The sequence below is a fragment of the Cydia strobilella genome, chromosome 11, assembly GCF_947568885.1.
Source record: "Cydia strobilella chromosome 11, ilCydStro3.1, whole genome shotgun sequence".
NCBI classification, from domain to species: domain Eukaryota; kingdom Metazoa; phylum Arthropoda; class Insecta; order Lepidoptera; family Tortricidae; genus Cydia; species Cydia strobilella.
The window spans coordinates 17,916,749-17,930,340 of NC_086051.1; the positions used below are offsets into that span (position 1 = coordinate 17,916,749).

Here is a 13,592-nt window from a genome sequence, read left to right on the forward strand (position 1 = left end):
TTGTATTATATTTTTCTTGAAATGAAATATTCTGTTAGGTTAAATTTCTCGGCGCATTGGTATTTGCTGTAATGCCGTTTAACCATAATTGTATTAAATAAATAAATAAATTATATTAAATACATATATGGTGAAATATATTATATATGCTTTATAAATGTTAGGTTAAAATTCACTTATTCCCTATACAAAATTACTGTATTTTTAACATACATAGCAAGTTAATAAATCGTCCATCATCGACACATCGTCTAGACAGTCTTTTTGGAGAAGCACTTCAAATGCGCGGTCCTTAATTATGCCCGTGCGCAAGATATTTTGGGATTCTTGCTCATAAAGGGTTTGTCAGGTTGATGATTAATCAGTAGGGTAGGGTGGTTTTAATAGGCACTTTTACCAGTGATGTCAGTTTTCAAACAAAGTACCTACTTGAAATATTATAAACTGTTATCTTTAATTGCATTTTTTATGCTTTGAGATCCTTATTTGTTTCAGTAGCATGACAAAAATAATAATGAGCCGTACCTACAAGACGGTAGAGAGATATATTATATATATATATATATATATATATGTGTGTATGGTGTATGTAAACTGGTATTTGAAATAAGACAGAGTAGGTATGTATGTGTGTTGTACGTCTGTTTTTTTTTTTTAATTATACTTTTATAGTTTTTTTTTGCACTTTTGCAAGAAAAAACATATGTGTCTAGAAAATTGTAGGTGTAATTACGAACTACTCATGTGTGATTAGGATTACAATTAAAACGTATCTTTACTGAAAAGACTGAACATACATTTTATGTATGTCACAGTTGATTAACATTGTACGAATAAAAAGCTTCTTTCATATTTATTCCACTACATTTATTATCACAACAACAAACAATACGATAACAGTTCAGGGAAACATGTATTTACACAGGCGAACCATAGACACGGATTATGAAGGAAGCTAGTTCGTTGCACTTTCATATTGGGTTTAATTGCCTCAAATTGTACATCCGAGAGCTAGCTAATGTGGCTCAATCATTAACTCTCGTTCAGTGTTACGATGTTGGATACAAAATGGTTAAATGGTAAAAAGCTTTCAACCATGAAAGGATTCATGACTCATAAGACATTACACAAAATAATGGTAACACAGCATTTTTGAATCTTTGCTGTATTTACATGCCATCGTATCACGTTAAAATTATTTAGGTATATACATGAGTCAATAAATTATATATGAATTATGTAATTCATTATTTTTAGTATGTGGGTATTTTTGCATTTTGTAGTCACCCGTTGACCACGAACGCTGTAAAGGGTTCGAAACGTCGGGATGTATTATAAATTCAATATACGCGATATCATCCGTTTTCATCGTTTTATTTCATGAGTAACTATCGCGGTAACCAAAGACAATATTATGTAATTCAATTAAAAAACAAATTTAATAAGGTAATTGACTCGCCAATCTATTTATTGTTAATTCCGTGTGTATGTACATTCTGGAAGAAAACTACTTTATACTTTTACCATATTGTATAAGCATATTCATTTATTTATTTATGTTAAGGAGAACCAACAGCTATAAACTTACAATAAACAACAACATTAAAACAGAAAGACAATTATAGGAATTCACAGGTAGTTACAAAATATTCAATTTTAAACTAATGCTAGAAGTAATATAAATACATCTTATTGTGTGAAACCTTAAAAAGTAATCAATCCGCTCCCGCCTATGACTCGCGCCACACATGACACATAGTTTCACAAATTGGTGCGCCTATCAGTTGCATTAACTTTAACTATCATTCCCATTTCTACGTGTTACTGGTATTACTCAATTCTTGAATTATTCTAAGTGTTTCATACAGTTGAGGAATAAAATTTTATGATTTTCAGTTTAGTTTATGACTTAAGCACGTAATAAAGGCGAGCCACAGCCGTGCATCTGTGTTTTGGTCATAACTGGGTGAAACAACTTTTAGAACACTTAATTTCGTGTCCCTAGACTCCTTAGCACAGAAAAATCGATTTTTCACAAACCAATGTTGATTTTTTTACTTTTTTGTTTACACGGGCATTATTAGATGCTTATTAATTGGGGTTCCTTTGTTTGACATAATTATTGAAAGTCATAATGTAATGATTATCAGATTAGTCATAATTCTGAAACCTTTAATTTTTAAGGATTTTCCTCAGGTTATCCTATAGGTTAGGTTTGTTTTATGGCAATCCTGAAAAGTTACGCGTTTCTGAGAAAAACCAAATTATGACAACGAAAATGTGGACAAACCATACATTATGACTTAAAACTATATGGGAAACAATAGAGACCCGTATTAATTTTAACACATTATAATTAACAACTTCATCAGATAAGTTACATTTTGAACAGATAAAAGTTTTCTCCCATACAAAAATCCATCCATTTTTGTATTTTACTGCTGCGTTACCGTACAAAATGTAACGTTTATCTGATCAAGTTGTTAATTTTAATGTGTTAAATTAATACTTATGTGTCTAATAATGCCCGTGTACACAAAAACAGTGAAAAATCAACATGGTTTTTGAAAAATCGATTTTTCATTGCTAGGGAGTCTAAAACACGAAATCAGTGTTCTAAAATTTGATTTACCCAAATAAAATGTAGCGTCTCAGTGTCCAGAAAGTTACATTGTATAGTTTGTCAAGGGACTGTCTCATTTCGGGCGTAGACGGAGAGAGTCATACTGTCTTTGTCTTGCACTGGTACTGGCGCCCAGAAGAAGGGGATGAGTGTACTTTTTTTGTTCTTATTTACTGACAAGATTTGCTTGACCAACTATAGTAGCCTTACCACGACTGACTGCCTGTAGCAGTGTCAAACTGACATATTCGCTAACATCTGCGTAACTTTCTTTCTATAGGTACGTAGTAGTACGCATTAATATGCGAGTACAAGCGATATCGCGCCAAAACATTATTTAGAAAAATATATATATTAAAGGTTTATAAGGTATATTTAATATTATTAGAATAGTTTATTTAAATTAGGTTAGTTTATATTCTGTACCTACTTTTTGTGGCAATAAAGCATTTTTCATTTCATTTCATTTCATTTCATATGCATAGAAAATAAGTTTACGCACACGCTAGCGTATAATGTCAGTTTCAAACGTTAACCTGGTGGTAGCCGTACAGTTACAGTTAAGTTACAGTCCACATGTCCATATCATAGACATAGTATGTATGTACAAGTAGTTATAGACGCGCCACCGAGCGAAGAGAAAGAATAGGTATTCATATAAAATTTGGGCTGCATAGGATTTTTTCTCTTTCTCACTACTCTTATAAATTTCGGTATTTCGTCATAGCCTATGATGCCACCCGGTCGGTGATAAGGACAAAGCATGGCACTATTTTTTCTTTCCTCTTATAGGAATCGCAATAAGACTATCTTTCTCTATCAAAGAGTGTCAAGCCCTTGGTTTATATGAAAGAATGTCATTCGTATATTTCCGGAATGGTTGGCCATCATAATATACATCCGCGTGTTTACAAAATTTATGGTTCATAGATTTTTTATATTCGTATAAGCCGTCTTTGACACAGAATTAGGTGTTTTATCGCTTCCTACTGCAAATATTGCTATTTTGATATAAACGCGCACTGTGTGGTCTACTTCCTACTGTTCTTGGAGCGGAAACATAACTTTTAATTGTGTAACTTACGTTTGTATTAATTGCCAACGTGTATAATAAAAGCTTGTAAATGCAATATTTATTCCTAGAATTAGGTTATGATTTAGGATCAAAACTTTTCCAGTATAAGTTAATAGTTATGCGCTTTTCTGGTGGACATCATAAATCAAAAAAGACCCTTGTTTTTGGAATTTTTTGACCCTTTTAACGTCTGGCTGCGGAAAAATGAGACAGAAATAAGTGTTTTGACAAAACAAACTTAAACTGAATGAGATTGCGTTGTTTTACTCGTATCACGTATATCACTTAGTTTAGTTACTATATATTGTCATCTTCTGTTTAACTAATTTAAACCCCAATTTAATATCAGGCAATGGTAAATACGCAGGAATACACAAAAAAATTGCATCAAGATTTGACCCACACGAATGATTATGATTAAATTCAAAAACTATTAAGCTTTTTTTTGTTTTTCAGGTTCCCCCACTGCTGGGCATCTGGGGCACTCTGGGGCTCGACAAAAAAACCTTCTCCTGCACTATTCTCTCCGACGAGGCCGGACACTCTCCTAAAAAGTACCTATTTGTCTTTGGTTTCGCGCTGCCGTGCCTCGTGATCATTGTGTCCTACTCTTGCATATACTGGCGAGTGCGGGAGAGCAAGAGAAAGCTAGAGGGCCGAAGGTGTGTATGTGGGTGTGTATATCTTGAGTAAGTTATGTGAGTACATAACACGGGTGTGGGTTTAGTGTAAGTTTGTGTAGTTTTGTATAAAAAGGGACCTTAGGGGATGACATTAGTCGGTCAACTGTTTACGATGTTTAAATTAAAAAGCAACACTGCCTTAGGTCCGTTTTTATATGGAAGTACATATAATTTCTAGCTAGCCAACCTTACCAGTATTATTTGAAGTAAGTATATATATACATAGATACTACTTACCTACCTACCTATAGCAGTCTTATCACAGCGGCGGTAGCACGGTCGCATTTTTATCACCCTGTCACCATGCCTGTCAGCCTGTCAAGTTCTAACAAGTATGTAAGTGCGAAAGTGAAGTGAGGCATAGTGACAGGCGATAAAAATGGAACCATGCTGCCACCGCTGTACAAAGTATAAAAAAGTAAAGTATGTAAGTAGTAAGAACTGTATAAGTAGTATTTGTACATCGTTGTATATAATTTGTGCAATAAAGTTTAAATAAATAAATAAGTGATGTGTGGAATGCTCCCAGATAGTCAACTAACAACTGACAAGGTTGGCTTTGGCTGGATCAATTATAAGTACCTACCTACTTTCAAATCAAATCTAATCTGTTTTTTCTACCGACTAAATATACTATAGATACTTAAATTATATCCTATTCTGTCTTCATCGTAAATATTCGTAATTATTGTAACTAAACTTACCTAAGCCATTATGTAAGTAACTATAGCAGCATCCGCTTTACATCATCTAGGTATTCTTTTTATGAATCATCTCTAGTACTTAATTTGCTAACAGTATTGTATATTACGTCGTATGTATCATCTCTACTTATTTCTTTTCGGATTAATCTAAGTAGTCGGTTGCACTAACTGGATTATTCCCACTTAGTTACCACCAACCTACAACTACTATTGAAACTCCTTGCTTCACTTCTACTATAATTTCCATATTCATTAACAAATAAAATGTTTTGTCTTTCCAGCAAACTCAGCGGCCAAACAGCTAAAGAAAAAGAAGAAGACTCCCGCCTAACAACTCTCATGCTGACAATTTTCCTCTGTTTCCTCGCCTGCTTCCTCCCATTAATGATCATGAACGTAGCAGACGACAGAATAAAATACCCATGGCTTCATATAATAGCCTCCATTCTCGCCTGGGCGTCGAGTGTAATCAACCCTTTAATATACGCAGCGACCAATAGACAATATAGAGCGGCGTACGGTAACCTTTTAAAGTTTTGCAAGACCAATCCGGTTATGCGAAGAACGACTTTAGGAAGCCGGACGGTCGGGCATTCGTCTAATTCACCGCATTATGTGGAGAAGAGGAACCCTACGAGGTTATGAATAATATAAATCGTTTTTTGTGGCTTTTGGTAGAATCTCAATGTTTTATGTTAAGTCTTTTATAGTGACGCAAACCCAATTAGTCAGTAGAAAAAGGCGGGAAATTCTTAAATACAGTTTGGCAAAAAAGAGTAGAAATTAAAAGTGGCAACACTGTAGTGTCGTCCCGTTTTTCTTAGATTGATTTGAAAGGGACGACACTACAGCTTTTTAATTATTATTATTTTTTTGCCAGACTGTACTATGGTAGATTAAAACTTCGCGGGTTCTTTTTTCAAATTTGCAGTCGTTTTTTACTGAGAAATTGGTTTACTATCTACGAAATTGTAACAGAAGTTAGACTGTTAATTACGTGTAATGCATTTAAGAAATTCTAATAGAGGGCCTCCGCAGCCAACAGGATTCAGATCTAAGGGCGTCCGCTCGTGGCTGCACGAGGCGGGTGAGCGGGTTAACCAAAAATACTATGAGCAACGCTAATGACTCCTCTACACGATGGCCCAGCGTAGGCCAGTCCCAGGAACGCAGCTATGCGGTGGAATGAGATGGCAATATCACTTGCTCCCTCTAACGCATAAATGCGTCCCTTGGACTGGCCTACGCTGGGCCATCGTGTAGAGGAGCCATAACTGGTGCGACGGATTTTACCTACAATGCCATCCGTGCACCCGCGCTAGCTAGCGTCCTAAATGTCTATAGTCCTAAATTAATTTACATCCGATTATCGTTGATTCGAATAAACATGTGGATGATCAAATCCTGCATGTATTCGACAAAAACAGAACTTTTTTAATTTTTTATTGTGAACTTGTAAATAGTTGTTAATAATGTAAATACTTACTTACACTTAAAATAAACTTAATATAAATGATTCTGTACACGCAGTCAATCGATTCAACCCTAGGCCACTGTAAAAACAGTTGAAATTAATATTTAGAAAGACTATTTACAATCTTATGTATAACGTCACTTTGGCAACGCATAAGTTGCCCTGGGCCCTGGAATTGCAGTAACCCATAGACCTAGCTAGTATTACATAAATGAGCGTGCGCCCGCGAGGGACAGAACATACGCAATGCGACACAATTAAAAAATACGTTTTTACCAGACTGGTATTACGAATAAAAAAATAGTTTTGTGGCCTAGGGTTATATAGGTACATTTTTTGACTGTTCCTCTTTCACATTTACCGTGCTTTTAACAAAGTTAAGCAAATAGGTATCCATTAATATTTAAGAACACAAATTATAACATTCCCTGTTTTAGAATTTAGATAATTTTGCATTTTTAGGGTTCCGTGCCGTAAAAGGAAAAAACTGAATGTCTGTCCGTCAGTCTGTCTGTGAAAAACCTTTATCTTAGGAACGTGTGGAGGTGGAGTTGAAATTGAAACCATAATCAGGTCTATAGCCGAAAAAAAAGCTATGAAAAAAATCACTTCTAAGATCGTAAAAAAAAACGTATATTTCGACACTCGAGGAAATCAAAAACACACACACTACCTACATGGAAAAATCGGAAAACTATACATTTGTATAAAAAAGAAGTTAAATGGGGCATTTTCTACGAAAAGGGACCTTACTGTCGATGGCGCTTACGCCGCACAGCGTCGCGCGGCATTGTATTTATATCGGAGCATCGTTAATAATGGCATACGCAAATATGTACGGAACCCTCGGTGGGCGAGTCCGACTCGCACTTGGCCGGTTTTTTTATACTAAAACCTTATTCATACCTACCAGACTATGAACTGTTTCATAGATAGTGCGACATAAAATAGTAGAAATTATATAAAATGGAACAAAAAAATGCCATACTAAATTGTTGAAAAAAGTGACAACTACGTAGGAAGTGGCGCCCTCAAAAATTTTCTACAATTTTTTTTGTCGGACTATAGGTCTATAGTAGGCCACATAGTAGGCACAGTGAGATGCGAACATTGCGAACTTGCACGGACAGTTTACGAATGGAATTCATTCATAAAGTAAAATGGAAATGCCCTTTTGCAGCTAGACTATGAAAGATATGTTTATCCATTTAAAAATATGTTTTAAAACAATTAAATGAAATGAAAAACGCAATACCCGTTTCGTAAACCTTGTAACGTAATTTACATATGTATACACTCACCACACACTCACTCATTACAGGGGCCTAATACTTTGTATAAAAATATAAAATGGGCAATCTGAAAGTCCTGTATTACCTCTCACGTCGAATGATAGACATGATATAGTCCGATAGCTTATTTTATACTAGCTTTTGCCCGCGACTTCGTCTGCGTAGAGTTAGTAATTTGGGTAGCTTATTTTTATTATTGAATTTTTTTTTTATTGAGCAGATTGCTGCTTTTTATCGATTTCGCATACAAACGTCCATGCCCTTTTCACCCCCTTAAAGGATGATTTTTGGGATAAAAACTACCCTATGTCCTTCCCCGGGGCTATAACTATCTCTATACCAAATTTCAACTAAATCGGTTCAGCGGTTCCAGCGGGTCAACCTAGAGAGGCTCTCATTCGACGCGAAGATATAATGTGGGAATTACCCACACTATTCAATTTTAATTTCAAACTGGCTTAGAATAAATTTAAAAGTGGAAAAATTACTGCCTTGGGTGAGACTTGAACTTGATATCCCGTATCGATACTCCAGAGGCCGTGAGTTCAGTCTCACCCACAAGGCAGTAATTTTTTCACTTTAAATTTATTCTAAGCTTAATAGAATAGCATCGTTCGCAGATGTTTCTGCTTGTTAAAAAATTATTAAAACTGGCGGCTAATGGTCTTTTAAGAAGATTATGATTTAAATTAATGTTTATATTTATTTTACAATTACTGTGTTCATTTCATTACCAACGAAAAATTGGAATTAAATAGAATTAAAGGGTATGGTGGAAAAACTGTTTAGTTTACAAAGACTGATAAGTAAAAGTCAATTAGCTTATAAATAGCAATAAGAATTATATTTGATTAACACAAATTGCGATATGTCTATTAGTTTAAGTGATAGTAAATTATTTGTACTACTTTATTTTTATCCAGTACTGCGAAAACCAAAGGTAAATAAATTAATGTGTAAAATAATCTTGTTTTATTAATACCTACATACCTAATTTCCAATAACTTCATATTATTTTCTACATACAGACATAATGACGTTATGATACTTGTTGAATAAATAAAAAATAAATAAATAAATAAATGATTATGAGAAATGCAAGAAAAATGTTACCTAGACTCGTTAATCCGCAAATCAGCCAATATCTACCCTATTACCTTGAAAATCAAGTAGGCATGGAGTGCTCACTCCATAGATCAGTTTTGTTACCAAAACGACTATTATTTTCGTAGTCGACATCTGGCGTTAAGTAGCGGAATTATCAGTATTGCTACTCGACACTAGATGTCACTTGTGTCGCAACTGACGAAAAGTTTATTGCTCAACAATTTACAACTTATATTATAAGCAAAAAGAGTTTAAAATAGAGTTCCGGTTAATCCAATTATAATATTAGCTGAAAATCGTTGAGCATTACTTTCCGTTCGCCGCGACATCTATTGTCGAGTAGCAGTACTGATAATTCCACTACTTGACGCTAGATTTCGATTACGAAAATAAGTCGTTTTGGTAACAAAACTGATGTATGAAGACTATGAAGTGACTAGTGAGCACTTTATGTCTACTTAATTTTCTTGCGACTGGCTTCGGCTAAGGCGACAACCATAGGTCTGAGCGAGACACAGCGATCGGACCTTTCGTTCCCAGCTATGCTTTTCGCCTTTATTAGTAACTATTTATTAATCTGTGCCTTTATACTTGGTTAAACAAATCTTGTCACTAAAAAAAGGCGCGAAATTCAAATTTTCTATGGGACGATAACCCTTCGTGCCAACATTTTTTAAATTTGCCGCCTTTTTCTACTGACAAGATTTGCTTGACCAACTATATTAAATTCTTCCCGCGCAATAAGAAATCCAATTCCTTCACACGATGCTATGTACTACTAGCATCATGCAAAAACACTTTAAACCAAACGAGCCGGGTCACTTACCTTGTCGTATCGTTTGAAGTCACTTTAACACTCAAAAATAAATTTTGTCTATGGTAACTTGACGTCTTTGACTTCTGTCTGATCCGTTCTAGGTGTAATTTTCTGCTGATTGTTTTATAAATTCGCCGAAAAATGGCGAAAAGAATCGCGCAGAGCAACATTTCCTGGGCCGCTTTGGCTGAGAGGGTCCCGGCGGAGCAGAAGACTAACCTCGCCGCCTTCAAAATCAAGTCCGATGGTTACCTTCGAAGGTTAGTTTTGGAGCTGTATTACATAATTTCTTGGTCGATATTGTTTTGTTAAATTTTGCTTTTTTTAAGGGTGTTAGCGAATCCCCCGGAGCCTCCAAAGATCAATTGGGCACTGTACAAGCAGACAGTGCCTATCCCCGGTATGGTGGACAACTTTCAGAAGCAGTATGATGCTCTGAAGATCCCGTACCCCGCGGACACGCTGACCACGAAGGTGGACGCGCAATGGGCTGAGGTCAAGAAGGCTGTGGAAGCCTTCGTTGCGGCATCCAACGTTAACATTGCGAAGTAAGTGTAGATGTGATGTACCTAATTAGAATATTCGGTACCCATGAACTGATGAATTTACTTGTTGACCTGGGTCCCATTTCTGGAACGGTATTAGTATAATATTATTGGTGTGTTGCTATGGTAACCCATACGATTTGACAGTTTGTGGACTAATAAAATATTATTAGTAGACTAATAAGTCTAATACCGTTCGAGAAATGGGCCCCTGGGCCCGTTTCTCAAAAGCTTGTAACTTGTAATACAAGTGGAAGTCCGTTTCTAACAAAAGCTGTCAAAAGGTGACATCCACTTGTATTACAAGTATGGAATATAATGAGGGCTAACGCGTATGAATTCGCCGTTAGTGTAGATGGTGGTCTTTTCCATAGTTCGAAATGTCAAATGTCACTTCAATCACTCCAATGACTGACAGCTGTTCTTTAGTATTTTGGACCACCATCAACAGAGGCGCCAACTGGTGAGCAAAAAAACGATAACCCTCATTCCGGTTCGAGCGCCATCTTGATAGTTAGCATCGTGATTAATTACTTTGTTTTTTGCTCATTAATATTGTTTAAAGTGTAATATCGATAGCTTACTATACAGTAAACTAATGTGGTAGTATGCAGTGAATGGAGAATTAATTTTTAAGCGCGTTTAACCACCATCTTGGAGTCAACGGCCGGTAGTCCACGTGCTTCTTGTAAAGTCTAGCTATTGATTTACAAGAGCTAACAAATCACCGTACACTGTCTTGTACAACCGTACAATTTTTGTCGTTTTTAAACCTCTTAATACCTTGATACTGGCGAAATAGTCCCACTGGGCTGAAGCCATAATTTTAAAAGAAGAAGAACAGAGGCGCCAACTGGTGAGCAAAAAAACGATAGCCCTCATTACAAGTTACAAGCTTTTGAGAAACAGGCTCGTAATACTGACAGGCTATGGATTTGAATAATTATGATTTTAGAAGCCATTTTCTTTTATTCTTAAACTAACTAAGTTTGTTGATGTCTAAACCATTCTAAGATGCTCAAGTTACATGAGAAATAAATGCTATGTACTGTGTTTGTCATAGTGTGTTATAAGGGGTAGGGGGTCAAAATTGTTTTACTTGTTTTGATAAAAACTGCATTTGTTACACCCTGAATCCATTCCATATAATCCATATTTCAAATTATATTGCCCTTACAATAATCTCAAGTAAAAATGCTACTCTAAATTAATTAAATTTCATTAATTGTTATAAGGCAACAGGTCTCTGGTAGGGTGACATATGAGATCAATATTTAAGAATTAAATCAGTGGCCTCCAAACTATGGCCCACACAAGGGCCAAAGTAGAGCCAAATACCATACAATGGGGCAAGCAAAAAACCGGACAAGTGCGAGTCAGACTCGCCTACCGAGGGTTCCATACTTCTTAGTATTTGTTGTTATAGCAGCAACAGAAATAGATCATCTGGTATTGTACCCTTGGCTTAGTTAGTACTACACTCATACTCACCTGTCACATTCTAACAAGTATGTAAGTATTGTAAGTGCGAAAATGACGCATGACACGACAAGCGCTAAAAACGCGACCATGCTACTGTTTTCACTGAGATTCATGACAGCTTTAGACTAAACTAAAATCTTTTTTCTCCAGCTACCAGAAGGAAATTAACGAAACCAAGGCCCTCCTTCCCTACGACCAGATGACCATGGAAGACTACAAGGACGCCTTTCCCCAGGACGCCATCGACCCCATCAACAAGCCCACCTTCTGGCCCCACAACCCCGAGGAACAGCTCGACTACGTCGACCCCAACAAACCCGTTGGCGGACACCACTAAACCAATATTCAATATTAACAGAGCTCTCTCGTTCATAGAATCAGTATGGATGATTGAACTCTGTTCTGGGCGTCATTTTGGCATCAATTTGGTGGTTTGCTGATGATGCCATAATGAGTTAGTCAACATCTGTATAATTTATGTAGGAATAAATGTTTATGATCAACTTTCTTTTTATGTTTTATTTTTATTTTACCTTGTCTAATACTTATTACCAAAGATAATCCAGTTATTAACCTTTTCGACGCCGTGTCAAACACAAAAGTTGTCACTCGGACGCCACGTCATCGAAGTGTGAAAACTGAAATTGAACTTTATGCACATTGCACGCAGGTCTATGTTGCTCTGTGGTCTTTGACCGATTAATCCGTCTTTGGCGTTGGACCTGCGGTGCCGATATATCCGTCATTGACGTCCAAAAGGTTAAATAACAAAGATTCATATTAGATGTGTAAAGTCTAAAGGCATGTGCCTATTCAGTACAAAAATACTTGTGCCGCAGTGCCACACACTGGTGAAATCCCGCCTTAAGACGAATTTGACAGCTAGGATGTTCTTAGACGGCGCTCTGGTTGTCAAAAGTTAATGTTTGACAGCGCCATCTATTTCAGTTATTAAATAGGAAGCACTATTTTCTCGTAGACTTTTCTTTTCACCTCTTTTTCTTTACGATCATACATATAATCACGCCTATTTCCCGGAGGGGTAGGCAGAGACCACGGATTTCCACATGCTACGATCCTGACATACCTCTTTCGCTTCCTTCACTTTCATAACATTCCTCATACACGCTCGCCGGTTTAGGGTGCTCTTGACCTGGCCTTTCTTCAGGATTTCCCCGATCTGATCAGAGAAAGTCCGCCGAAGTCTGCCCCATCCAACTCCCGTTTCTACCTCTCCCTTATACACTCTCTTTGTTAGCCTTCTTTCACTCATTCTTTCCACGTGTCCAAACCATCTCAACATACCTTTCTCAATTTTTGTCACTACATCTTCGCTCAGTCCACACTTTTCCCTTATCACACTGTTCCTAATTCTATCTTGTAATCTCACACCACACACACTTCTCAAAGCTCTCATTTCCACTGCATTCACTTGGCTCTGATGCCTCTACGATCAATAATTCTTTATTACTGGGAAAAAGACAAGACATGGAAATAAGACAAGAAAATCCTTACATAATAACATTTATTTGATGATTCGCACATTTCAAATACTGCAACCAGTGCCCTATGACACAGTATAGGAATGTTCAGACAGTAAAGGTGAAAATCTACTTCACACAACAGTAGTTTCAATGTACCCTCTATTTCGTACATATTTTTCGAAAAAATTTATGAACATTGTCCAGTATCCAAAGCATATATATACCAAGATCACTAATTCAAGTATTCCTAGACTTGCAATGAAAGAATTAAATCACAATTTTGATATAGATGTTCTTAAAAAAAAT

At 36.3% G+C, this 13,592-nt stretch overlaps 2 protein-coding genes across 3 annotated transcripts in view; both read left to right on the top strand.

Moving 5' to 3' along the window:
- The window catches only part of LOC134745634 (protein trapped in endoderm-1), a 49,551-nt gene extending 43,171 nt beyond the window's left edge, over positions 1–6,380 (top strand). Inside the window, exons 5-6 of one of the 2 annotated variants that reach the window (XM_063679746.1) lie at positions 4,155–4,372; positions 5,367–6,380. In XM_063679746.1, the coding sequence (XP_063535816.1) occupies positions 4,155–4,372; positions 5,367–5,730 (582 nt within the window). In that variant the 3' untranslated portion in view covers positions 5,731–6,380. The remainder of the gene's footprint in view (positions 1–4,154; positions 4,373–5,366) is intronic. The other variant, XM_063679747.1, reaches the window with a different exon arrangement.
- A 3,441-nt stretch (positions 6,381–9,821) lies between these two features.
- LOC134745566 (ATP synthase subunit d, mitochondrial) lies at positions 9,822–12,310 on the top strand. Its single transcript, XM_063679641.1, has 3 exons — positions 9,822–10,035; positions 10,105–10,323; positions 11,953–12,310. Exons 1-3 carry the CDS (start codon positions 9,917–9,919, stop codon positions 12,137–12,139), a joined length of 525 nt encoding a protein of 174 aa, XP_063535711.1. The 5' UTR covers positions 9,822–9,916; the 3' UTR covers positions 12,140–12,310.
- Positions 12,311–13,592: the final 1,282 nt, after the last annotated feature.

Bases quoted from the DNA above. Each gene is read 5' to 3' on its own strand.
- LOC134745566 (XM_063679641.1), top strand. From the start codon at position 9,917: ATGGCGAAAAGAATCGCGCAGAGCAACATTTCCTGGGCCGCTTTGGCT. The intron at 10,036-10,104 runs GTTAGTTTTGGA...GCTTTTTTTAAG, and splicing joins TCCGATGGTTACCTTCGAAG to GGTGTTAGCGAATCCCCCGG. The intron at 10,324-11,952 runs GTAAGTGTAGAT...TTTTTTCTCCAG, and splicing joins TCCAACGTTAACATTGCGAA to CTACCAGAAGGAAATTAACG.